We start from the raw sequence: 26461 nt of genomic DNA, 5'->3' as shown, positions 1-26461 counted from the left end.
TCTGTCATACGTATAAATGTCAGAGATCTGGGGTCCAGAATACACAGAGACCTTGAAAAAAATCAATAAAAATACAAGGAGTACAACAGAAAACCAGGCAAAGTGTCCGGTTAGTTGATTTACAGAAGAGGAAAACTCTGTGGCTGGTGCGGACGTGACACGTGGGGCGTGTGGGTCGGGACAGAAGGGCAGTGTCGTGTCCTGTCGGGGTAGAAGTCGGTGCCAGCACCGTGGGGGCCGCGGTCAGGACACGCGCCTCTTGCGGGAGCGGGCGAAGGCCGCGGGTGTGCGGGGGCCTCAGGGCTGAGTGGGGGACACAGGGCCTCGGCAGGTGTGGGGAGGGGGCACGGGGTGAGAGCACCGCAGCCACCTCCCACGATGGGTAAGAGTCACAAGGAGCTCGGAGAGATGCCAGGGAGCGGCCCAGAGCCTCGGCGCGAGCGTGGCCCTGCCCCACATCGGCAGATCTCCGTGGAGGGCCTGGGGCACGGCCGCAGGGTTCCTGACAGCAAACTGACAACGACACAGAAACGCATCCAAAGAAGGAAACAAATTTTCCCCAAGAAGAGGATGGATGACTTTGGTCTGGTGTAGCCTGAAAGCCGCGTTCAACCAGACACACGCGTGTCTCCGTGGGAAAGTAGGGATAGCAGAGGAAGAACAAGCTGCATGGAGACACGTGGGGGACTACACATGGACACAGACAAGAGCAAGCACATATATTTATTTTTTTATATATATATTTTTAATTTCATTTATTTATTCATAAGAGACACACAGAGAGAGAGAGAGAGAGGCAGAGACACAGGAGAGGGAGAAGCAGGCTCCATCCCGGGAGCCCGACGTGGGACTCGATCCCAGGATCACGACCCACGCTGAAGTCGGCGCTAAACCGCTGAGCTCCCCGGGGCTGCCCAAGCATCTACATTTATACAGCACGTATGCATAAATGATAAAATCTACCTGTAACAAAATACATACAATATTTATGTGTAAAATTCATCTAGAAGATACAAATATACATAACAGAAGCCACATGGTATTTGGCTGGGGGCTGGGGTTGTCCTGGGGAAGGCCTCCCAGGCACTGCCTGCAGGTTAGTGCTCCCTTCGGCTCTAGAGGAGGCCGCGGGTGCGAATCGCGTCCCCTCGCTAGTCCCTCGTGTGTCCGAGACATTCCATAGCAGAGTGTTCAGCATACGCCGAATATTACGTAATTAGATATTTCTCACGTTGGGGCACCTTGTGAGCCCCGCCGCGAGAGCTCTGTCATGGATCGGTGCCCTGCATGTTGTCTGTCCCCTTGCACCTGCTGCGCAGGGCGGTCACCGCCCGGTCCTGGATTTTTAGGACCTGAAGTTACTCCTCATTGTGCAGCCATTTGCTTGCTTAGGGTGAAGCTGTCCCGCCCGATGGAAGCCTCATGCTCTTGGGGCTCCATTGCTTTTGGTGGCAGTTGTTAGTTTTTGTTTTTTTTTTAATAGTTTTTTTAAAGATTTTATTTATTCACGAGAGATACAGAGAGAGGCAGAGACACAGGCAGAGGGAAAAGCAGGCTCCATGCCGGGAGCCCGCCGCGGGACTCAATCCCGGGACTCCAGGATCACACCCTGGGCCAAAGGCAGGTGCTCAACTGCTGAGCCCCCCGGGCTGCCCAGTCGTTAGTTTTAAGCACAGAGATGACCACAGAAAGATTTTTGGAAGCACGTAAAATGTTTATAGGAAGGAATCTCGAGAAAGCCATTGAAAATTATGTCCATTTACTAGCGACCTTCAGTCTGCCCTTTACTACTGCTTTGATTACCCCGTTTGCATTTAGAGGGTCTTAGAAAAAATACACACTAGAGCAACTCCAATTCCCATAAATGTACTTGGGCCCCTAGCGTCTCCCCTGGAGGCGGCTCCCCAAGGACGTGCGCTCTGTCCTGGGTGCCCAGTGCCAGGGGTGGGACGCACACGGTGAGGGGCGTTTGCAGGACACGGTGGCACAAAGCCGCAAGCGGTGAGCACGTCCCGAGGAAGGGGTGGCGTCCCCCGTCCGGCTGCTACGGGACAGGATCTGGGGCAGCACACCGGGCACAGGGACGGCTGCCTCGTTAGGCACACGCACCATCACCAGGTGAGCTACCCGGTTCCTAGTTCCCGCTGGGGCCTGACGGAACGCGGTGACCGCACCTGTCCCAGCACCCATGAACCGTGCGGAGGCTCCGCTCCGTGCTGGGGCCGGGACAGCCAGCTGCCACCCCGTGTGCACTTCCGTGTTACGGTGGCCGCAGTCCCCAGGGTGAGGGCGACGTGTCACCTCCGTGCCAGGACGCCTGAGAAGTACGGGCCTCTCCAGCCTCCTTCCTGTCGCTGTCATAGCCGCTCGGGGGGTGGACATGAGACCCCTGATGGCCTCAGGGGAGAGCCGCCCGCGGCTGGGTTACTACCCCGGGGAGGCGTGACCCTTAATGTGGTGAGTGCCTGACGGTGGACACTTTTTATTGCGGCTGATATTACCCTAATTACTACATTTTAAAAATTATTTCTCATCTTTGAAGAAGGAAGACGGCGGAGGAGTCTTTGCAATTTTCATTTTCCGACGTAAGAGCAGATTTGGCTTGTTTTCCATCTAATCAATCAGTTTGGAGAGGCGGACACAGGGACAGAGATGCCGCGTGCGATCAGGCTACACGGTCCCGTTCGTATCTCCCGGATTACGTGGTGCTCGGAACTCACCATCTCAAGTCCTTCTGCAAACGCAAAGCACTGGCTTTGCCTTTCTATGAGGTGCTGAAGGGTTTACAGGGACGTCCCTTGTCCCCAGTAGGACGACACCTTAGAAGGCACTGGAGTCCTGTCTTGTGCTCCTCCCGGTGCCCACGGCCCATCTAGGGGCTCCGGCCCAGGGCGGGGAGCTGCAGAGGCTGCGAGGGAGGCCCACGGCAGGTGTTTGTCCCGGATGCACCTGGGCCGAGAGCCCCGGCAAGGGCGAGTCGGGGAGGGCCGGGCTCCCACAGGCCGACCGCGCAGGGCTGCCAGGCCTCCCGGGCTGCGGCTGGAGCTGCGAGCTCAGGCTCCCTGTCTCGGGCCTGCGGCCAGCGTCCCCGCCACGGGCTGACCCCGCCTGTCCCTCCTGCAGCCTTCCTCCCATCCCGCCCCGAGGAAGCTCTTCATCGCGCTCCCGGAAAGGAGCAACACCTTAAGGAGCCCTGCTGCTGGTCCCAGAGCCCATGCTGGGAGGTTGGGGGCGGCGAATTGACGGGGGACCCTGCTCACCTAGCGCCTGGGACGTAAGAACAGTTTTTACTTTTTTAATGGTTGAACATATTAAATTGAACAAATAATAATATTTTGTGTAAAAAATGCATTTTCAGAGGTATCATCAGTAAAAACCACACCACAGACTGGAATTAACAGCTGAACACGTGGGACTTATTTTGAGGCTAAGGAACAGTAACTTTGAGAACCTCAAGTAGCAAAATGTGTTCTCGTCTAGGACTCACACGGCCTCATCCCGAGACGAGCATCACCAGAACACGGGCCGGTCAGCACACCTCAGTTCTCAGCAACCGAGAAAATTGTGGCTGGTTGTTCGGTCTTGCTGGGTAAGGGCCTACGTATATCCTCAAGTTTCTTTCCCTGGCCCTTTAAGGAAACCGCTGCCAGCCTCCGACCTCTTGAAATACAACTCATTTTTCAAGGCCAATTGTACATGCTGCTTCAGAGTGGCCCTTGGGGTCACGGAGCCAGGGTGGACCTCCTGGCGGTGGGCTCTGGGCCCGCAGCGGGGCCTCCCTGCCCCGCGCCTCAGACTGTCCCTCCCTCCGCCGCGGCTCGCACCAGCCAGTCCGTGACCCAGGAGCTCAGGAGCAAACCTGCCCCAGGTGTGGCTTCAGGGCGGCCACCAAGGCTGCAGGAAAGGAGGAGAGGCCAGCCTGCCTCCCGGCCTCCTGCCAGGGTCCTCCCGTCCCCCGGGCCCTGCTCTTTCCCATTACACGCAACTCTCAGGCCCGCAACTGTAAGCACAACTCAGCTCTGACAATTCTCCCAGTTTTATCTAGTCTTGAACCTTCCCCTAAATTGCAGGCTCTCAGTCTCAGTGACTTTCTCAATCAAGTCAGCATCTCAAATTATACCAGCCCGCTCGTGAGCCCGCCAGGGCCCCACCTGCGCCCCAGCTTCCTCTCTCTCCAGGTGGCCTTTCTCCACCTGGGAGCTCACGCCCAGAACCTGGGCCAACTGCAGCTTCTCTATCGTTGCTCTCGCGGCCACAGCCGTCCATCGGCACGCCACGCCAGGACAGAAGCCTTCAACAGTCACTCAAGATCTGATCACACCTCACCTCCTTCCCGCCACCAGCCTGGCCCAAGACGACGAGCTCTTGTGGTGTCTGTTCAAAGCCTCCTGACTGGTTTCTCTGTTCCTAGTCTTGAACCCCTATGGTCATTTCTCCAAAGAGATGTTCCATTTACGTAATAGCTAAGGTCACAGTACCCAATGCTTACATCCCTCAAAGGTTTCCCATACTTAGTCTGCACCACAGCTTATATCCTTACTCTGTCAACCATACATATACATGTCTGCATCTCTGACATATCTGTCAATTATATCTGTCTGTATCTGCCTTATCTATCCATCTGTCATATCATATCTATCCATCCACCATGTCTCTCCATCCATCTCTCCATCCATCTCTCCATCTGTCTTGTCTCTCCATCTGTCATATCTCTTCATCCATCGTGCCTATCCATCCATCATGTCTATCCATTCATCATCTCTCCATCTGTCATGTCTCTCCATCCATATCTCTCCATCTGTCTTGTATCTCCATCTGTCATGTCTTCATCCATCATGCCTATCCATCCATCATGTCTATCCATCATGTCTATTCATCCATCCATATCTATTTATCCATCCATCATATCTCTCCATCTGTCATGTCTCTCCAACTATCATCTCTCCATCTGTCCTGTCTATCCATCATGTCTCTCCATCCATCATATCTCTCCATCTATCATCTCTCCATCTGTCCTATTTGTCATGTCTCTCCATCGTATCTCTTCATCTGTCATGTCTTTCCATCTGTCATATCTCTACATCATATCTCTCCATCTGTCCTGTCATGTCTCTCCATCCATATCTCTCCATATGTCATGTCTCTCCATCTGTCATGTCTCTCCATCCATATCTCTCCATCATATCTCTCCATCTGTCCTATCTGTCATGTCTCTCCATCCGTCATGTCTCTCCATCCATATCTCTCCATCTGTCTTGTCTCTCCATCTGTCATGTCTTCATCCATCATGCCTATCCATCCATCATGTCTATCCATCATGTCTATTCATCCATCCATATCTATTTATCCATCCATCATCTCTCTCCATCTGTCATCTCTCCATCTGTCCTGTCTATCCATCATGTCTCTCCATCCATCATATCTCTCCATCTATCATCTCTCCATCTGTCCTGTCTATTCGTCATGTCTCTCCATCATATCTCTTCATCTGTCATGTCTCTCCATCCATCATGTCTCTCCATCCATATCTCTCCATCTGTCTTGTCTCTCCATCTGTCATGTCTTCATCCATCATGCCTATCCATCCATCATGTCTATCCATCATGTCTATTCATCCATCCATATCTATTTATCCATCCATATCTCTCCATCTGTCCTGTTATCCATCATGTCTCTCCATCCATCATATCTCTTCATCCGTCATGTCTCTCCATCCGTCATGTCTGTTCATCTGCCATATCTATTTATCCATCCATCATATCTCTCCATCTGTCAGATCTCTCCATCTGCCACATCTATCTATCATGGTCCTTCGTGCACATCTCCTTCACAGCAATATAAGCTCCATGGGGGTAAGCACATGGACTATTTTGTTTTCTTCACTGTAATATCTCCAGCACATGCCATAATGACACAGAGTTAGGTGCCCAGCACACGTGTTAGATGAAAAAGCTATTTGTGTGCCTTTGGGGAATTAAAGATCAAAACCCTGTGAGGACTAGCAGAGTCCATTTACATATGGAAATCCAATGGGTTTAGGAGGAAATGTGCTGAGTAATAGCAAAATTTCTCTGGCTCTTGGACTCTGTAATATTTCCCAGGCCTTACGAGAGAGGAGGGCCAGAGGGAAGCCAGGGACAAGCTGACAAGTAGCGCCCAGTGGAGTCCTTTCCAGGTCCTCTAAAGAAAGAGAGGTTGAAAAAGAGAAGGAAACCCAAGGAGGTCTGGTTGCCAGGAGCCCAGTGCTCCAGCCTCATGCAAGCCCAGTGCCAATGAGGCTCACCCCACAAGGCTCCTGTCAGCCCAGGGGCGCAGCAGGCCCAGCAGCTCTGCTTGCAGGCGGGACGTGCTGCTGCACTATGGGGTGGACTGCCAGGGCCTTGTGAGTACAGCAAGGGGCAGCAGGGCAGCAGCGACAGGACTAATAGTAACGGAGACCAAAGCAAGTCCGAGCGGGCGGTGCTAACCCAGACCTGGCGTCAGCCTGAGACATGACGGCCTCCGGGGAGGACGAAGAGAGCCCAACTTGGTAGAAAATGAGCGCTTGTGATACATCTTCATATCTTCAGCACTTGAGTTTGTGATTTGAGGCTCCCCCCCACCCAACTGTCTTTTCTTCCGACTTCCTTTGTGTTCCCGATGCTGTTTGTCCACCAGTGAACTACAACCCTTAAGGCCAGAAGCAGCACCTCTCACCCATCTCTGCAGTGCCCTTTCGTGCGTGTGGATGCTCAGAACAACGTACTGAATTGGATTAGAAAACTGTGGCAGCAATGTGCTCCTTCTGCTGCTGCATATCTGTGGCTTATTTCAGAACCAGCACAGTCTGCCTGTTTCAGTGATGCCGCCTCTGCAAGGGAGCGGGCGACCCAAGTGGGCAAGTCAGGGCAGATCTTGGGCCACAGCAGAACTCCAGCCAAAGCCGACCTACCAGCACCTCATCAACGCTTGTGCGATGCTGCCAGAAGTCCTCCTCCCCAGGCGCTTCCGTTTGGACTTGCTACGGGACTTTGTCACCGCAGGAGGAGAGCCTGAGAGCAAAGCCACGCAGAAGGGCATTTGACAAGACTTGCGGAGACAATGTGGGCTCTGCAGGCCCTGCTGGAGCGCAGGACGTGGCAACAGCTGAAGCCCCAGCAGCTCCGGGACTGTTCACACTTGGACCAGCATGTTTTCCTTTTCTGCTAAAGCCAATTTGGATCAGATTTTCTGACACATGCAACTAAAACTTAGTAAATAGTACATAAATCTTAGCCCCGAAGACTTTCTGCTGTGAACCCTATCAAGCAAGCAGAAGTGAACCAGTCAAATAAGCAAATTCCACAGTTGAGAGCTGCTATTGCAAACATCCTGCTGTGGGGAAAGGTCGCAGCCCTTTCTGTAAACACGGGAAGGGGGCTATTGGGCTTGGGAATTCAGATGCAGCCCACAGCGCCTGCACACCACAGGGCCGTGTCTAAACCCCGTCACTGCACCGGGGTTCACGAGCCTGGTCGCGGTCAGGATGCCGATGCCTCTGTGCTCGGCCGAACTGTACAAGACGCTAGATAATTTGTTTTAATACCACATATTTTTTAAAATTTCTGATAAAATCATATCGCCTGGTCATAGTTATATATGGTGAATTTCTCCGTCAGAGCCAATGAATAATAACAACAATTTAGATATTAGCCTCAGCTCCTGTCCTCAGCATCGAATCACAGCCCACGCGCTGTCCTCTGCTGTGCTGCAGGGGGTGCGGAGGGCACGGTCTGGCCAGAACGCTGGCATCGTCGTGTGACTGAAGCTGTGAAGATGCAGGTCATTACTAAAGAAGCCTTTCAACCTTAAGTCACGATCAGCATCGCAACATTCATAAAAGCCTTGAGACTCTTGAATCCCAAGGCAAAGCAAATTCTCTAAGAATATTTGAGTTTCTGCCTGAGAGTCCATGCCTGCCAAACCTCAAGCTAAGAAACTTAGCTTAAAATTTTCTTTAAAAAGTGATTAAAGGGGAAAGGAGAGAAAATGGGTGGGAAATATCAGAAAGGGAGACAGAACATAAAGACTCCTAACTCTGGGAAACGAACTAGGGGTGGTGGAAGGGGAGGTGGGCACCGAGGGGGGCGCTGGACGGGATGAGCACTGGGGGTTGTACTGTATGTTGGCAAACCGAACTCCAATAAAAAAATATACAAAAAAAAAATACAAAAAGAGTGATTAAAACATTTGAAAATGTCTATACTAAAACTTTTTTTTTTTAAATTAAGACTTTCTAAAATACAGGGAAGAAAATTTTTACTTTGGAAACCGCAAAAGCTTGAAAGGAGCTTAAGCTGTGGAAATAATTTACATACTGATCACGGGCAATAACCTAGGGCTTGGGAGAGAAACTGACCCCGTCAAGCCTCCCCCATCACTCAGCGCCGGGGCTTCCCAGACTTTCCCTCGTATCAACAAGCGTCCATTATACGCTTCCTCAGCAGATGCCTGACTACGAGAGAGGTACCTACAGGAAAAGCCTAGAAATTTAGAAATCGTTTTCTAAATGCACGTTAATTAGATATTAACCAAATTACTAAGCCTCATAACTTACATGAAATAAAAGTTAGTTCACTGAATTGATAAAACTCAAACCAAAATCAAAGGAACTAGACATTGCTAAGGAAATACATAGAATAAACAGATTAGATCTTAGTGAAGATAGAAGAAACTTTGGCCATCTATGTAATTTTTTAGATTTTGACATACTGCCCTTAGCTCAGAAGCTTTTTAGAACATTCCTGTCTTGAACACCACTGCCTGACAACTATGGACATTGTTTCTTTTTTTTTTTTTTTTAGATTTTATTTATTTATTCATGAGAGACACAGAGAGAGAGGCAGAGAGGCAGAGACCCAGGCAGAGGGAGAAGCAGGCTCCATGCAGGGAGCCCAATGTGGGACTTGATCCTGGGACCCCAGGATCAGGCCCTGGACTGAAGGTGACGCCAAACCGTGGAGCCACCCGGGCTGCCCCCGACATTGTTTGTTAAGTGGATTCTTATCTTTCTGTGGCCATGGTGTAACCAATTCCTTTGACTCAAGGGGACCAAGCTTGTCAGTTCCAGAAATCAAAACCGGTCTCTCTGGTCATATTAGCAGCCTTCAGAGTCCAAACCTGAAACCAGACTGGCCATTGGAGCCCCAAATTAGCGTGTCCTGTGCGACTCGTCTCCTCCCCCTGACCCAGGGCTGCAGATGTGGGACAGGGAGGAGGGAGTGGTGAGCACTTAAGTGTCAGCATAAGAAGAGCCTTGATTTACACTCACTTTGTTTTCCCAAACTAGAGAGTGACCCTGGCTCGGTTCGGGGCTACACCTGCCCCTCCAGCCTGATCATCTGCTGTGGAGCATGGACTCTTCCCAGAGAAAACAGAAAGGTCACTGTGCTTAGGGTTTCAATTGCGTCGGGTCACGTGTCACCATGACACACCTGCAAACAAGGAGACAGGTAGAAGGACTTCTGGGAGGGCGGCCGCCCGCTCCCTTCCCTCCGGCCGCACCAGCCTTGCCTGTGAAGCACCACATCCTACTCCCCAATGGTGAGAGCTCTCCTGAGAGTCGGCACTAAGGGGAATAAAGGCTTCCCATCACGGGACCGGCAGAGATGTCTGCTTTCAATCTGACAGGCGATGAGTTCCTATTTTCTCGTTTTATGGAAACTTTAGTAGGGCGTTCGCAAAACCAACAGCCAGTCCTCCTGACTTTAAACAGGGTGAGCAGGATGGAGATCGGAGCTTATTTGGGTCGTTCTACCCTCCAACATGGTAGTTTGCCAACGGCTGGGCTGCGGGTCCCACTAGGGCACTCCCGAGAGCAGGAATCGGGCCTGCACGCTCCCAGGCGGGGACCCTCCTCCTAGAACTTTCTGGGTCCCACGGACTCCGACTCCGGGGCAGGGGCAGGGGCAGGGGCCCGGGCGGGGCCTTCGCCGAGCCGAGGAGGACACTGCAGCCCGGGCCCAGCCGCCCCCGCCCCCGCCCCCGCCCGCCCCGTCCGCGCCCAGGCCGCCCCGCCCAGGGGGCTCCCCGGCCCGGCCCTGGCGACCTCGGGGGCACCCGCCCCCGCCCCCGCCCTGCGGCTCGGCCGCCCGCACCCCTACTCACTCGCGCCCCCGCCGCCGCCGACACCTGCCCGGGAACAGGAAGGGCGCTCCCGCGGCCCCGCCTCCCCGGGCAGGCGCACACCTGCGGCAGGTGAGGGGCAGGTGAGGGGCAGGTGAGGGCAGGTGCCGCCCGCCCCCGCGTCCTCGGGACCCAGCCGGCCCCGGCGACCCCGAAGGCCCCCCCCGCCCCGCGCTGCCCCGGGGCCTCCAAGGCTCCCCGACCTCGGGACCCGCGCAGGCCCGGACGGGCGGGGGGCGGGGGCTCGGGTCCCCAGGGGTGCCGCCCCCCGTGGGGCTCCGCTCACCCCCGAACCCCCGGGCCCAGCGCCCCGACCCCGGGCTCCCGTTCACCACCCCTGGCCCCCGCGCCCCGCCCAGGGAGCCCCCGCCCGCCTGCAGACTCCTCGCCCCGCCCCCGGCTCCTCGCCCCGCCCCCGGGCTCCTCGCCCCGCCCCCGGCTCCTCGCCCCGCCCCCGGGCTCCTCGCCCCGCCCCCGGCTCCTCGCCCCGCCCCCGCGGCGCCCCTTCCGTCCTCCGGAAGACTGCGGCCCCCGGCTCAGTCCTGCGCAGGCGCAAGGCCGAAGCGCTCGCCCCGGGGGCGACTGAGGGCGTCCTGCGCAGGCGCACGGGGCGGGGCGCTCGAGGTGCGCATGCGTCGCGCAGGAAACGTCCGACGCGCTCCGTGGGCGCCCGGCTGTGCGCGCGGGAAGATGGCTGAGCAGGTGCCCAAGTCCGTGCTGTTCGTGTGTCTCGGTGAGGCGGCGCGCCCCGGCCCCGGGCGGGCTCTGGGGGGGGGGTCCGGGCTGTGCTGCTGCGCCCGACCGGGGACGGCGGGGGGGGCGGACGGTGCGACGGACCCCGCAGGCTCCCCTCCGCGCGGCGCACCTGCTGCCCGCTCCGCGTCCCGCTCACCTCCCCTCCCCAGGCCGCGTCCCGCTCACCTCCCCTCCCCAGGCCGCGTCCCGCTCACCTGCCCCCTCCCCAGGCCGCGTCCCGCTCACCTCCCCCCTCCCCAGGCCGCGTCCCGCTCACCTGCCCCCTCCCCAGGCCGCGTCCCGCTCACCTCCCCCCTCCCCAGGCCGCGTCCCGCTCACCTGCCCCCTCCCCAGGCCGCGTCCCGCTCACCTGCCCGCGCCCCGGGCTACTTCCCGCTCACCTGCCCGCTGTCCAGTCGGGGTCCCCTCTCACCTGCTGGCCCTCCCTGTGCCCCGGCTCCCCCTTACCCGCTGGACTACCTCTCACCTGCTCAGTCTGCTGATGAGGGGAAAGCAGAGGGCCGCCTCGTCTCACCTTGGTGGCGGCCATCATCTGGTCCTTAAGCTCTCCGTCGAAGGCTGCCGTCCGGAACCCACGGCGATTAGAGGGCAGCCGGTTCCTGTTGGGTCTGGCAGGCCCTGGCGTCGCCGGTCATGCGGACGTTACCACCGCGGGGCTCGTTCTCGGGGGACGCGTGGCTGAGTCGATCTTCGGCGCAGTGTTGTGTGTCCGCAGAGCTGTAGTACCAGGCCGTCTTCTCAGTGCCAGGGAGACGGAGCCACGCAAAGTGGCTGCCTCCACAGAGCTCGGGTTCACACCCGAGCACTTGGTTATCTAATAAGTTGATGTTGTATCAAGGACTGCAGGGCAGGGAAGGGGGTGGGCGTGGAGTGCACTCTTAAGTAGAATGGTCGGGGTGGCCTTACCTGCAGGGTGACGCTTGGGCAAAGACTTGAGGCAGAGAAAGCAAGCCCTGGGTCTTCGGAGAAGCATCCCGGGCCCAGAAGAAAGTGGGCGACCAGCCTTGAAACAGGAGTGCTGGTCCTGTTCATGCTGGAGGGAAACCGCCGGCCTGGCCCAGAGACCCAGTAGCCGTTTCCAGCCACACCTTCCTCTGTACCTGGAGACTCCAGGGTAGTTGCAGTGCCTGTTTTCTCAGTGCCGCCGCAGATGCATAACAAACTATTCCGGATGCACGGGGAAGCTATTCCTTACAAGAAATGAGTGCTCCGGGGCAGGACGCTGAACTCCTTATGTAAAGAACCAGAGAGTAAATATTTGGTGCTTTGCAAAAGTGGACCTAGACAATACATAAACAGTAATGCTTGGCCGTGTCCCAGTATAACTTTATTTATGGACGCTGCAATTTGAATTCCATGTGGGTTTCTCATGCTGCAAGATCTTATTCTACTTCTGAGTTTTTCCAGTTATTCAAAAGGTAAAAATTATTCCTGGTTCTCTGGACTGTACACGGAGGGAGCTACGGGTCATAGTTTTCAGATGCTGTTTTAGGGTCTACAGAGACCTGTCTGGTGAGGCCACATGAGGGCTCGGGCTCACCCTGGAGGAGATAATCGGCTGGAGGATGAAGCCATTGAGCGGAGCTGGGACGTTTAGAGAGAAGTGCTCAAGTGCTGTTTTGAGATTAGACTGGGCGGGGGTGAGGCCAGGGGTGCAGAGGAGCGTGTGCTGGATCCAAGAGCATCGCGGGTGGGGGGCTGAGGGGTCAGATTCTGGGCAGGTTCCAGGAGTCGACGAATGCCTTTTTGCACGATCGCCCGACACAGAGCACTAAGAATGGTGTATCTTTGAAATGTAAAAACTACATTCCTTCACAGCATTTATTTGGGCCCTTTTCAGACCGGAGTGTCAGATGTTTTCTGTTGGTAAGGCTGATGGCGGGAAAGAACCGCGCTCCTTATTTTGGCAGGATTATTGAGGGTTTCGTGTTTTTGTGCCCAAGAGATATGCTCAGCTGTTGAAGGCCCCGGTGCTTCCAGCGTGGTTGGAAGTGATAATGGATTAGTGAGGTCAGATGACCTCTTTCCTACAACTGATTGATACTTATTGATACTTCCTCTGTGCTGCCCATTGTGAGGGGTGCTGCCCAAAGTGGGAGACACCGTCCCTACCCTTGGAGAATGTCATTTTTTCCTTTTGTGTGTCTCAGCCCTTGGAGTACAGGTGTTGGGTAAGGATGTAATATGCTGCCTAATTTGGAAAAAAGCAAGCAGGAGACTTCACAGATTGAGCTTTTTTCTAAAGAAGTCTGCAGATGACAGTTTAAGTTCTTAGAATTTTCCACAGGTGAACCTGTAGCACCGTGGTTTACTTTTTTTTTTTAAGATTTTATTTATTTATTTATGAGAGAGAGACAGAGAGAGGCAGAGACATAGGCAGAGGGAGGCGCAGGCTCCATGCAGGGAGCCCGATGTGGGACTCAATCCTGGGTCTCCAGGGTCAGGCCCTGGGCTGGAGGTGGCACTAAACCACTGAGCCACCCGGGCTGCCCTGTGTTTTACTTATGAGCTCCATTTTTAATAATGCCTTAATTTAGTGATAGCAACTTTTGAAATCCAGAGAACAAGTTATGGGGAAGCAGGATTCCACTAATTTTGTTAAGTAGTATGACTTGACTTCTAATTTTTGCAGTAGTAATTTTTTCCCATCTATATTTACACATACATCTTGCGGTAAATACAACTATCTGGGAAAAAAGTCAGTGTGGATGAATATGGCTTGACTTTAAGGCAGTAAATAATCCTAGTTTTTGTCTTGTGGGGAATCTGAGCTGTTATTTTGTAGTTAATTATTTGTAAAGAGATGAGACTAGTCTTTTTATTATGTCTTTTTTTTTTTTTAAAGATTTTATTTATTCATGAGAGACACACACACACACAGAGAGAGAGAGAGAGAGAGAGAGAGAGAGGGGCAGAGACACAGGCAGAGGGAGAAGCAGGCTCCATGCAGGGAGCCCAATGTGGGACTCGACCCTGGGACCCCAGGATCATGGCCTGGGCTGAAGGCAGACGCTAAACCGCTGAGCCACCTGGGCTGCCCTTATTATTATGTCTTTAGATGTGAGATTGTAAGCATCTATTCTGAAGTTTCAAAATAATAACAGTGGTCTTAAAGTGAATAGAGTGGTGGCAGATAAAGTATTCCCAGGGTGTACGGGGACAGATAAAGCAATTATACGTCGTCAGGACCTTTTCAGTGATTAACATAGTAGGGATGATAATACTTATTTTAAAAACAAAACAAGAATCCAGAATGTCTTAAGGAGAAACGTTACAACACAAACTAGCTCATAGAGGACATCGAGGACTCATTCCCGTGTTCCCTGTCGCGGTTGAGTGGTTGATAAGCTTCACTGCTGTGGAAACCGCAATCTCTGTGGTTTATAAATATATTATAAGGCCTAAGACTAAAGTGCGAACTGAAGAATACTGTGGTAAAGTCGGTGTTGGGCTCACCTACCAGGGCATCAGTTGTGTTTCGCACTTCAGAAGATCCAGTGCTCCGTGCCTATCACAAACCCGAAGATTCCAGATGAGTGGAGGTGACCGTGTCTGCCTAACGCAGCTCCCTCGATGCCCAGCGTGCTCTGGTTGCCCCCGTAGTGAGTCTCCCCTTTCGTTCCAGGCTCTCTAGGCCTGCAGCCATTTGTGGGAAGTTTCCTGGCTCCTGTGTCTTAGAACATCCCCTTACCCTTAAGTGGGAAGTTAGGGCTGCGCCCACCAGACCCACTAGCACACGTTGTTGATTGTTCTCTTAGTGATACAGCCGCCCAGTAAGTCCTCTTCCTAAGAGGTCAACTCCTCTTCCTTTTTTTCTGGTGAGGAGTTTTCTCATTATCTTGTTCATGCTTTTAGCCTAGTCCTTAGGATGACAGTGTTTTGTTGTTCCAAGGGGTCCTCATGTAGTCCATGCCTGGAGGGTGAGCCACACATTGGGGCCAGGGCAGCTGCAGTCAGTTCGGCATAATCCCATATCCACGCCTGCGTGTTGGAACTCCCCTGGCTCCGGAGCCCCGGGGAGCATCCTGGGTTGGCAGTTCCCTGAGTATTTTGTCCCACGTGGATGACGAGAGGGTCACACGTGTCATAGGACCAGAAAGCTTCAGGTTGGAGACTTCCAGAATCTCGCCGTGCTTTCTAACTTTGGCTGATTCTGCTTTGAATCTTTTTGGTTATGATAAAACTATAATCCCGAGCCTTGCATTTTCTTCATTTTTTCTCTTCTAGAGAGTTGTTGAACCTCTAGCAGAGAGGGTGGTCCTGGGGAGTCCCGGAACTCGCAGCCATTTGGGAAGCTCTGGGTGACCTGCAGGGCAGCACCCTAATTCAGCAGGCGGACTCCAGCAGATTATTGCACCCTGAAAGTCTGTGTTGAGCTACTGTTGGGATGCGTTCGTGTACTTTATGAAACAGTGTTCATCCTTACGTGCAATATACTTAAAAATACGTATTTTTAACCCTGTTTTACTTCGTTTTAAAATAGACGTGTTGCAGCCCGCTTTGTTGATTACATGAGTTACCTCGGGACACCAATAGCAACCCTGAAAAACAATGATTTGGATTGTTTTGTTTTTCTTATGTCTTAGTTACTTGTTGTTGTAGTCCTTGGGCAGCTGGTGTCAGGTCATGGAGCACGGGTTGGGCCAGCATCCCCAGGTGTGCATGCTGACCTCACTTTGCTGACACCGGTGAAGCGGCCGCGGAGCATTAAACCTGACACCCCCTCTCTGCTTTCCCCTTTTTTTAAGGTAACATCTGTCGGTCACCCATTGCAGAAGCCGTTTTCAGAAAACTCGTCACTGATCAAAAGCTTTCAGATAACGTAAGTACGGTTCTGTATGTTGAAGAGGCCAGCCTGGCTGCCTCGGGGCAGGAAATGGCGAAAAAAAATTCTTTTTTTCTCCTACAGTGGAGGATAGACAGTGCAGCGACATCCACGTATGAAATAGGAAACCCTCCTGATTATCGAGGGCAGAGTTGCATGAAGAAGCATGGTATCCCCATGAATCACATTGCCCGGCAGGTACTGTACTGGAACTTGAAAGTGCACACGTGTGTTCTCTGTTGCAGTGGGTCATTGACAGTGGCGCTGTTTCTGACTGGAACGTGGGCCGGTCACCAGATCCGAGAGCTCTGTCCTGCCTCAGAAATCATGGCATTAACACAGCCCATAAAGCACGACAGGTAGAAGAGATCTCATTTAATTTCTAATACTGGAGCCCCTAACTTGAGAAGCGGTGAGCTCAGCCACACTGACGTGCTCATGCGTGCCTGTCCCGGGTCTGTTTTCATAGCCACCAGCTGCCCGTTCTGTTTCACTGCTGGTTCCACAGTTGAGAAGACAAGCACCACCTTGGAATTTGCTGATTAGAATGTTATAATCACATACGGGTACTGGTGAGAGCCCAGCCTACGAGCTGGAGACCTGGGTTATAATCTCCTTTTTCATTTGTCCCTGCGTGATTGAAACGTGTGAGCCCTGGGGGCGAGTCTGCTCACGTTACAAGTCTGTTGGTAGAATGAAGTTCTGTAACATGTTCAAAACTGTATTTTCACTTGTGAAGGGTCTTAGAGGGTCGTGCTGATACTCTGGGTGCACAGCCTGCTCCCAGCAAGTGGACCTGGGGTCTGGATTCTGGAGTGCTGCACGGGACATTCTGGGGTAGGAAGGTGCGCTGCGTCCGCTCTGTTCCGTGGGAAGCCAGTGGGCCGTTGGACGTTTGAAATACGGCAGAGGAGCCCAGGTTTACGTTTTAACTTACGTACGAGGCCGCCTGGAACTGGTAAGCATGTTGGTGCCCGCGCAGCTCTGAGATCCTGCAGAAGCACCGAGAGCGGTGGTGGCGCCTCCCGTAGCCCCGGGCTGCCCCTAAGCCTGCGTCATTTCTCCCCGGGGCTGCCCCTAAAGCTGCATCATTTCTCGGGCAGAATGCTTCAGATACTGTTCTGCGAGGGGAGTTCCTTCATCAGTATCCTTATTTTATGGAACTCTGTTGGATGGTTTTAAAAATCTGGCTGGGGCTGCGGGTGGCTCCCTTGGTTCAGCATCTGAGTCTTGATTTTGGTTCCGGTCATGGTGCTCACGATCTCAGGGTCCTGGGAGTGAGCCCTGCGTCGGGCACCCTGCTTGGCGGGAGTCTGCTGCTCACCCTCCCTCTCCCTCTGCCCCTTCTCTTGCTCACTTTCTAATATAAATAAGTCTTTAAAAAAAAATTAAAAAAGAAACCTGGCTAAATCTCGTAACTTCTTTTGTATCCAGCCTAACACGGCGTACAGGCTCTGTAGGCCTCACAGGGCTGTGGACTGGCCTCGGAAACCACAGGCCGTGCCCAGTGAGGAGCTTTTGGGGCCTTTGAAGTGAGAAGCTGCCGAGTGCTTTTAAGATCAGTTGTCAGGTGTATTACGTATTTACAAGCGCAGCTGGCCCCATGGGAACCGCGACTGAGTGTTAGAGGAGGCCTTTGCATCAGACTGGACGGAGACCGATCGCCGTTACCTTAAAGCAGCTCTTTGCTGAAGGTTTCCCAACTGCTTTGCCGCGCGGCCCTGTATTTTTAGTTTTGATCATATAACTTTTTGTCCTCTCCTTTACCTTGTTAGGGAAGGGGGGTAGTGGGTAAACGTGTTTTGATCGGGGAGAAACAGTTCTGGAGAGAAAATACACAGCCCATCACCGGTCACCCGGCCTCAAGGTGGGGGAACCGGGCTTTGACCACTGGCTTGTTTGTTGTGATAAAGGCACGTACGGGTGTGAGCCGGAATGTTCACGGAAGTGCCATAGAAACACTTCTGCTGCGCTAACGACGTCTCAGCAGCTACTAATACACACGTCATTTTGGCTTAGATAAATTTACTCTGGAACCTGTGAACTTCCCATTTCTGGCTGTCAGCTGACTGTCGGCTAACTACCCATGTAGGTGAACTCCCCGGAGGCCTGACTTTTCCTTATGTGAATTCTCATTGGGCGGAATAGGACACAGTCGAGATCACGGCCCCAGTCTCCAGGGTTTGCACACCTCGCCCAGTTCTACTTTCAGCGGTTTAGAGAACGTGGATTTATTCTGAGTAGTAGTTTGTGATTTCAAGCTGTCAGGCTTTCAGGTTTTCTATTTTTGAGATTGGATTATTTTTTCGTACACAGGCATATAATTTGAGTACAATTGAGTTATTTTAAATACACAGGTCTTAAAAAAAGTATAATTTCAGATCTTTGTTATGTTTTAGCATCTTTACAGGCTTTCTCCTTAGCGGTTGTCACAATGTGTATGAGAACTGTTCTGTTGTATTTCTTAAAATTTTGGTTTTCCTAATACTTTCAACCTGGGTTAACAAGTAAAATATCTTTAGGGTGCTTCGTTCTGGGTTTGGGTGTGTGACTGCACGTCAGTCAGGTCTGTGGAGATGTTTCCTTTGCTGATACGTTGGTTCTTCTGTGTGACGCCTGACGGGCGGTCAGCGGGTTCCTGGGCGAGTACCGCTGCCTCCACCCCGAGGTCACCACCCGGATTCTTTCTGCCTTTGTACCTTCGCGGAATCCTGTAGAGTGTGCCCTTTGGGTCAGCTCTCCCTTGGTGACACTCTCCACTGTGCCCATGACGGCTGCTTCCAGGACCTGCTTCCCGTCCCGCTAGCTGCTTCCTCCACCCTGGGCGTCAGAGGCCGCTGCCACTTCCTGCTGGGTGCGTGTGAACACCGTGCCGCGTGTGGGGAGCGCCTGCGGGCAGTCCTGTTGGGCTCACACCCAGGGCACACACCGGGGATGGACACACGTGTCGGGGGGATGCACACCCAGGGTAACACAGGTGTCGGGGATACACACTCGGGGTCACACACATGTCGGGGGGGGGGATACACGTGTTGGGGGGATACACACCCAGGGGCACACACATGTCGGGGATACACACCCAGGGTCACGCAGGTGTCAGGGATACACACCCAGGGTCACATAGATGTCGGGGGATTCACACACGTGTCAGGGGGATACACACCTGGGGTCACATGTGTCGAGGGGATACACACCGAGGGTCACACAGGTGTCAGGGGGGATACTCACCTGGGGTCACAAACATCAGGGGGATATGCACCCAGGGTCACACACCTGTCGGGGGGATACGCACCCAGGGTCACACACCTGTCGGGGGGATACGCACCCAGGGTCACACACGTGTCAGGGGGATACGCACCCAGGGTCACACACCTGTCAGGGGGATACGCACCTGGGGTCACACATCTGTTGGGGGGATACACACCCGGGGTCACACAGGTGTCAGGGGAGATACACACCCGGGGTCACACACCTGTCGGGGGGGATACATACCCAGGGTCACACAGATGTCAGGGGGATACGCACCCAGGGTCACACACGTGTTGGGGGGATACGCACCCAGGGTCACACATGTTGGGATACACACCCGGGGTCACACAGGTGTCAGGGGAGATACACACCCGGGGTCACACACCTGTCGGGGGATACGCACCTGGGGTCACACATCTGTCGGGGGGATACACACCCAGGGTCACACATCTGTCGGGGGGATACACACCCAGGGTCACACACGTGTCGGGGGGATACACACCCAGGGGCACACACGTGTCGGGGGGATACGCACCCAGGGTCACACACCTGTCGGGGGGATACGCACCTTGGGTCACACATCTGTTGGGGGGATACACACCCGGGGTCACACAGGTGTCAGGGGAGATACACACCCAGGGTCACACACCTGTCGGGGGGATACATACCCAGGGTCACACACCTGTCGGGGGGATACGCACCCAGGGTCACACACCTGTCGGGGGGATATGCACCCAGGGTCACACACGTGTCGGGGGGATACGCACCCAGGGTCACACACCTGTCAGGGGGATACGCACCTGGGGTCACACATCTGTTGGGGGGATACACACCCGGGGTCACACAGGTGTCAGGGGAGATACACACCCGGGGTCACACACCTGTCGGGGGAATACATACCCAGGGTCACACACATGTCAGGGGGATACGCACCCAGGGTCACACACATGTCGGGGGGATACGCACCCAGGGTCACACACCTGTCGGGGGATACGCACCTGGGGTCACACATCTGTTGGGGGGATACACACCCGGGGTCACACACCTGTCGGGGGGATACATACCCAGGGTCACACATGTTGGGATACACACCCGGGGCCACACACGCGAGGCATACACACTCGTCACGGTTCTGTGGCCTCATAAAACCAGTCAGGTAAAATTGTTAAGTTTGTTGATTATCGCTAGTGTTTCTGCTTTCAGGATTTGGCCGGATTCATCGATTCCGTTGTCTCCGTTCCTGAAATTGCTCTCGCTTTCTCTGCAGCCTTTAGGTTTCTCTTTTGGATTTTTTCCAGCAGTCCTGTATGGTAGGCCAAGCTGCTTCCTGAATATGCACCTTGACGGTTTCCATCAGTTCTGGAAAGTTCTCCGTTTTCCATCTCCCCTGCGGGCCGTGGCTCTGAGGCTTGGCCTGTCGGCCTGGGCTCCGTCCCAGCACAGCCTGCCCGGAGCCCCTCTGAGGGCCTGTGGTGTGGCCCGGCTGGCGTCCTCTTCAGCAGCTGCTCCCCACTGGGTGCCCTGAGCGGGTGAGGCAGGGGCAGATGCTTTGACAGGAGGCTGATGTGTGCCAGCCCCTGCTCCCTGGGTCCGCTGTACCAGCCCCGCGGCCGTTCCCTGCAGCCTGTGAGGTTGCGGATGGGCCTTTGGAGCTTCTCTGCTCCAGCAGCGGCGCCTTGCCCGGGCTTCTCTGCGTCCGAAGCACGGTCTCCGCCCGGGCGCTGCTGACCGTGCGTGGCGCGGCCCTGGGCACCATGGGGTCTGGCTGCGTCCCTGGTCTCTGCGCACGCCGGCGGGAGCGTCCCGCTCCTCTCCACCAGGACATTGTTGGTGGGCCCCCTCTTGGAGAGTTCCCGCCTAGGATCCCCCCCCCCCCCCCGCCCCGTGTCCGTGACGTCGTGAGGACGGGATCCGTTCGGTGTCAGGCGACCGGTGGACTTGGACAGAATAATTAAGGTTCGCTGTTGTCTTTCCTCTTCTGAGTTGCCAGGAACCTTCGATGTTAAGGTACATGCTGCCCGTGGGGGCTTCTGCTGGGGTTCTGGCCCCCCCAGGCCGTGCCCTCCTGGCGGCACACTCACGGCTTCACACACGCGCTCGGCTCCAAGGCAGCGAGCTCTCCTCTCCGGCGCGGAGCTGGCTTGCCCCAGCAAGTCGTGGCTTGTTCAGCGTGGGGCCTTCCCTCGGCCCTCTCGTAGGGCCTGGTCATAGCTGCTCTTACTGTGATCTGAACATCACATACGCTTCTCACGTGCTCTCAGGTCTAAGACCGTCTTACGATCCATAATTGTAGTAGTTCTAAAACCATAAAAACATTGTTAATAGTTACTCCTGGGATGTCTCTCATAAGCTGTTTTGGGGAAATAGCTCATGGCATGGCTCTAATAGATGTTGACTAAGCTAGCACCTCGGGAGTGCTAACAGGATACCGTCCTCGGCACCTGATGAGCTGCTGCGTTAAGAACTCACGCACGTACATTTGAAGAGCACAAGTTACATCTTTAACAGAATAATGAGCATATTTATCATTTGTTTGCTACACTGATTATTATAAAGACTGTTTTTGTATTTGAGAGAGAGAGTGAGCAAGAGCGGATGCACGAGCGGGGGGAGGGGTGGTGGGAGGAGCAGACTCCCCCCCACCCCAGCAGGGAGCCCAACACGCGGGACCCAGGCCCCGGGTCACGACCTGAGCCTGAGGCAGCCGCTCAACCGCTGAGCCCCCAGACGCCCCGACGCTGACGTCATGAACAGCGTCCTCACTCTGGTTAGCCAGGGTTTCCGCATCCTTCCTAGTTTCCTGGTGCTCTTATATTTTAAATGATTTCTTAGTGACGGAGGTTATTATTGAAAACTTACATTGTGCGAAATTATTTCCACCTTCGCTATGTGGCCTCTCCTTATTTATGATAGCCAGGGATCATAAAATAACGCTCCCCCTTACGTTTCAGTGGGCTTATGTTGCTAAGTTACGATGTCGGAGACCTGGTAAGTTCTCAGGTTAGAATCCGTAAAAATACCGAGTGGCCTCCTGCGTCGTGTTCACATGGCGTGTCCTCGGGGAGACAGCCTACGCGTCCAGGTCCTCGGCGGCCGTTCCGTGAGCACCTGCCTCCCTCCCCGGCTCCCCAGACGCCCCTGCACCTGGCTCGGCCTGGTGTCCACGGCCATGGGTGCAGGGCTGTCCTGCCCAGGAGGGAGCGGCGCGGGCAGCCGTCGTTCTTCACCGCCGTGTGTCACCAGGGACGACGGACGAGGAAGGCGGAGACGAAGGGGGTTAAGCATGACATTTGATACGTTCGGTGAATTATACTCGTTACTGAGAATTACGGGTGAAGTCAGACTTTGTGCTTACGTGTTAGGCTGTTGGGGTTATTCCAGGGAACTTGATAATAGAACATTTCTTTACAATATGATATTACAAAATAGGTTAACTCTATTTTAAGTTTAAAATACCCTAAATTATTTAACTTAAGTAAGAAATTCAAATATAGCAAATTTTCGTGCGTGTGCTGCTTTGGAGCCTCTAGGCCATTGTTACAAACATAAACACTGTTTTTGACTTCTTGTTTAATTTTAGGTTACCAAGGAAGACTTTGCCACATTTGATTATATACTGTGTATGGATGAAAGCAATCTGAGGTAATCCCATTTTCTAGAGGATATTTCTGTTCAGCTGTCAGTTCCGTAATAGGCCAGTTGTTTGTGGTCGAAAGTGATTTTTTTATTGTCTTAAAGTTCTAAAGGTAGTGATGGTCACAGTGTGTGGGACAGTCTGTCCTGAGTGGTTGTGAGCGGCGTCTCCCCGTGTGTGTACGGAGGGGCGCGGCCGCAGGCCATGGGGAGCTCCTGAGCGGGCATAGCCCGGAGCCTGGGCACGCGGGGCATGTGGCCCGGGAAGGGAAGGTGAGGACAGGGAGACTTACCGCCCTAGCGGACTTAGCCACAGAAGCAGGCAGACGGGCTGGGGTACGCCGTGGTGGCGTCTGCACCCCAAGCCCCGGACCCTTGCTCTGCATCTTACGGAGGAGGCGCAAGGGCTGCGGCACGTGCCCTGCTTCATGGGTGGAGCGGGTCGGTGTGCAGGCTGTGGCCGGGGCTTTGTGCAGCAGAGTGCCCGCCACTGCCCAGTGGCCTGTGTGGGGTCGGACCCCGGGGGACACGGTGTGGGCAGTTAGGAGCTTTGTGTGCAGGGAGAGGAGCCGCACAGACCTCCGGTGGCTGTGCCAGGATGTGAACATGACATGTCACACAGGTGTCACGGCCGCGGGGGGTCAGGTGACCCAAGAGACTGTACGAGGTCATTCCCTTGCTGAGATGAGGGCACTGTGCCCCTCAGTCACCACGACTGGGGTTTACCCGGCGTCCAGGAGCACCAGGAGCACCCAGCTCTGGCCAGGCCCTTAGCGGGACGTCTCACGTTGCACTCACTTCTCCGGGTGGTCGGCAGGCGGCCAGTGGGTGCTTCTCGGTCACGAGCAGGGTCCCTTCCCTCGGTGTTCAGTGCGGGTGTCTGGGAGCAGATGGAGCCCACGCGTGTGCCCAGGTTGCTGTGGGGACACGCCGTGTTGCTCAGAGGCCTGGCCCGCCGTGTCCCGGGGCACAGGGTGACATCCTCGGTGCTCGGTGGAGGTCGCTAACCACGTGGGGGAGGATGCAGATGCTGAGGAGCTGCCTCCGCACCGCACCACCGGTGCTGAGTGGGGGCAGGCGGGGGCGGTGGGACCGCTGTTCAGCTGGGGGGCAGTGGGGGTAGGCGCAGACGGGAGTGAGGGTGAGGGTGGGGGTGGGCGCAGATGGCGGGGGGCGTGAGAAGGCATGAGGGTGGGTGCAGAGGGGCTTCGGTGGGGTGGGGCCTGAGTGGGGGTGGTGGGGGTGTGCACAGATGGGGCAGGTCCGAGGTGGGGCGGGGGCAGGCCCCCTGGGACTGGGCTCCACGGCCTCCCCGCTGCGGCGGCGTCTGGGTCACCGCTTTCCCGTGTCGTCGTCCCCGCCGTGTGTCCCCGCAGGACGCGGTCACTGACTCCGGTTGCACAGGCTGCAGTGGCTCAGCCCTGCACTGGGGTCACGCCGCTCCACCCCCGCCTGGTTCCTCCTAAGCCGGGTGGCTCGCCGGTGTCGGGGCTAGTCCCTGAAGCTCCGCCTGACGCCGCGGATCAGGAAACTAAGTTCATGTTTCAATTTTACAGAGACTTGACTAGAAAAAGTAATCAGGTTAAAAACTGCAGAGCTAAAATCGAACTCCTTGGGAGCTACGACCCGCAGAACCAGCTCATCATCGAGGACCCGTACTACGTAAGTACACCTGCCGCTCCCCTGGCGCGCGCTGGCGACCGTGGGCCCGCGTGGTGACCCGCCTGTGCTTCCAGGGCAACGAGTCGGACTTCGAGGCCGTGTACCAGCAGTGCGCCAGGTGCTGCCGGGCCTTCCTGGAGAAGGTGCGCTGACGCCGCGGGCCTGCGCTTCCTGGGGCCCCACACGCAATAAAGGGGTTTCCTCCACGCGGTGTCTGCGGTGCCAAGTGTTGTTGTCGCGCCAGGCCGCCCTCCCGCCGCCCCCAGCCACAGGCCGCCGAGCACACGGCCCTGTTCCCACGGGGACGCCCGTCCCTTGGCACAGCCTCTCCTGCCAGGGCCCCACCCACACTCCTGCCCACCCTGGGTCACCCCCACCCAACCCTTGCCCACCCTGGGTCACCCGCCCACCCCGGGTCACCCCCACCCACACCCCTGCCCACCCCGGGTCACCCCCCCAATCTCCCCCACCGGCTGTGCAGGCTGCCCACATCCCTGCCCACCCCAGGTACCCCCACCCACCCCCGCTCTCCCCCACCCACTCCTGCTGTCCCCCACTGGCTGTGTAGGCCACCCACATCCCTGCCCACCCCAGCCAACCCCCACACCCCCGCCCGCACCTCCACCCACCCCAGCCCACCCCCCTGCATCTCTGCTCACCCCAGCTCACTCTCCCTCTCCCCTGCCCACCCCTACCCGCACCCTTGCTCACCCCTACACCCCCGCTCACCCCAGCCCACCCCCACTCACCCCTGCTCACGTTCACCTGCACCCCTGTTCACCCTTGCTTACTCCTGCCCACCCCACCCCTGCTCACTCCCACTCACCCCCACTCACACCTGCCTACCCGCACCCCTGCTCACACCTGCTCATGCCCACCCACCCCTGCCGGCACCCGTACTCATACCTACTCACCCCCACTCACCCCAACCCACCTCCTGCTCACTCCAGTTCACCCCTGTCTACCCCCTGCTCATCCCCCACTCACCCTAGCCCACCCCTCCCACCCCCCCCCACTCACCCCTGCTCACCGGGTACACTGCACCCTCAGAGGCTCTGACACCTGCTGCTGTATTTCATGAGGGAGTCAGCTTGGTTCCTTTCAAACCACTTCATGTCTGGAATTGTAATTACAGCCGGAAAGCAGGACGCGGTGCTGGCTCCTCTCACCGACCGCGTGAGGGATGCCTGTGGGACCCAGATGTCAAGTACAGGTTAGCTTAGGTGGGAAAAAGAGTTACAAATTTGCAGAAAGTTCTTTCATGTTGGAATACTTAAGTATTGATACATTAAGTATCCTTTGATGGGTGATTAATCTATAGACAAAACAGGTCATTTCTGTGTACTTTGTGATAACTAAATTCACACAGGGGGCCCCTGGGGGGCTCAGCGATCGAGCATCTCCCTTTGGCTCAGGGCATGACCCCGGGGTCCCTGGATCGAATCCCACATCGGGCTCCCCATAGGGAGCTTGCTCCCTTTGCCTGTGTCTCCGCCTCTCTCTGAGTCTCTCATGAATAAATAAAATCATTAAAAAGAAATTCATATGGGTATATGGCAGAAAAATTATTTTCAAAATTGGGGAAATTAATAATGCAACCAAGAAGTATGTGTCCACCTGCTTTTTTATTGATAAGTGAAGAGTCAGAAAATAACGCCTTCCACCCTCCTTAGTCGACCTGCGATGTTGTACGTGCACGTTAGGAAATAAAACGATAAAACCAGTACGTTGCTTCCGCTTCTTTGTGCAGGAAGTTTGGGCCCCGCAGCCTCACGTGTCCCGGCCGGCCCCCCGCCTGTGGCCCTGGCCGTGTCTCCGGGCGCGGCTCCAGGTCTCCACCCGGGGCACAGCTGGGCCTGGAACCCTGGAGAACCCCTGGCGCGGGTCCGTCTTCATCCAGAGCCCGCATGGACCCTTGCTCAGGGGTGGGGACGGGAGAGTAGAGGAGCAGCAACGGTGCCCCTGGTGTCTGGGTGGGCAGGGCGGGAGCCCAGGGGCAGGAGCAGGGTGGCCTTGCCCCCTCCCCGCTGGCCGTGTGTCCCCCGGCATTTCCCCACAAGTCTTCCTGGGGCAGCGTAGGGGCATTGCGGCTCCGCGGGCCAGGCCCCGGGGGTGGCTCCGAAGAGAACGGCGGTGGGAGAGACAGCCTTGGAAGTAGGACTGCGCGCACTTCAGGGTCACGCTCCCTCCTCC

At 55.3% G+C, this 26461-nt stretch overlaps 2 protein-coding genes across 5 annotated transcripts in view; one reads left to right on the top strand and one right to left on the bottom strand.

Annotated features, from left to right (window-relative positions):
* The window catches only part of SH3YL1 (SH3 and SYLF domain containing 1), a 36944-nt gene extending 26720 nt beyond the window's left edge, over positions 1–10224 (bottom strand). The window contains exons 1-2 of one of the 2 annotated variants that reach the window (XM_041757588.1): positions 10126–10224; positions 9290–9452 (exon numbers count right to left, since the gene is read on the bottom strand). In XM_041757588.1, the coding sequence (XP_041613522.1) occupies position 9290 (1 nt within the window). In that variant the 5' untranslated portion in view covers positions 9291–9452; positions 10126–10224. The remainder of the gene's footprint in view (positions 1–9289; positions 9453–10125) is intronic. The other variant, XM_041757587.1, reaches the window with a different exon arrangement.
* A 513-nt stretch (positions 10225–10737) lies between these two features.
* Positions 10738–24474, top strand: ACP1 (acid phosphatase 1). 3 transcript variants are annotated; one of them, XM_041756096.1, is made up of 6 exons: positions 10738–10876; positions 15648–15721; positions 15970–16083; positions 22554–22615; positions 24163–24268; positions 24343–24474. In XM_041756096.1, the coding sequence occupies exons 1-6, from the start codon at positions 10774–10776 to the stop codon at positions 24418–24420; spliced, it is 537 nt and encodes a 178-aa protein (XP_041612030.1). In that variant the 5' UTR covers positions 10738–10773; the 3' UTR covers positions 24421–24474. The 3 variants fall into 3 exon arrangements, with proteins under 3 accessions (XP_041612030.1, XP_041612029.1, XP_041612028.1); XM_041756095.1 differs by lacking the exon at positions 15970–16083 and adding an exon at positions 15809–15922 and having other exon boundaries at positions 10739–10876; XM_041756094.1 differs by lacking the exons at positions 22554–22615; positions 24163–24268; positions 24343–24474 and adding an exon at positions 16194–22547 and having other exon boundaries at positions 10809–10876.
* The last annotated feature ends 1987 nt before the right edge of the window (positions 24475–26461 follow it).

Source organism: Vulpes lagopus, chromosome 5 (genome assembly GCF_018345385.1).
Source record: "Vulpes lagopus strain Blue_001 chromosome 5, ASM1834538v1, whole genome shotgun sequence".
In the NCBI taxonomy this organism is placed as follows: domain Eukaryota; kingdom Metazoa; phylum Chordata; class Mammalia; order Carnivora; family Canidae; genus Vulpes; species Vulpes lagopus.
This window is presented reverse-complemented; position numbering and strand designations above follow the sequence as displayed.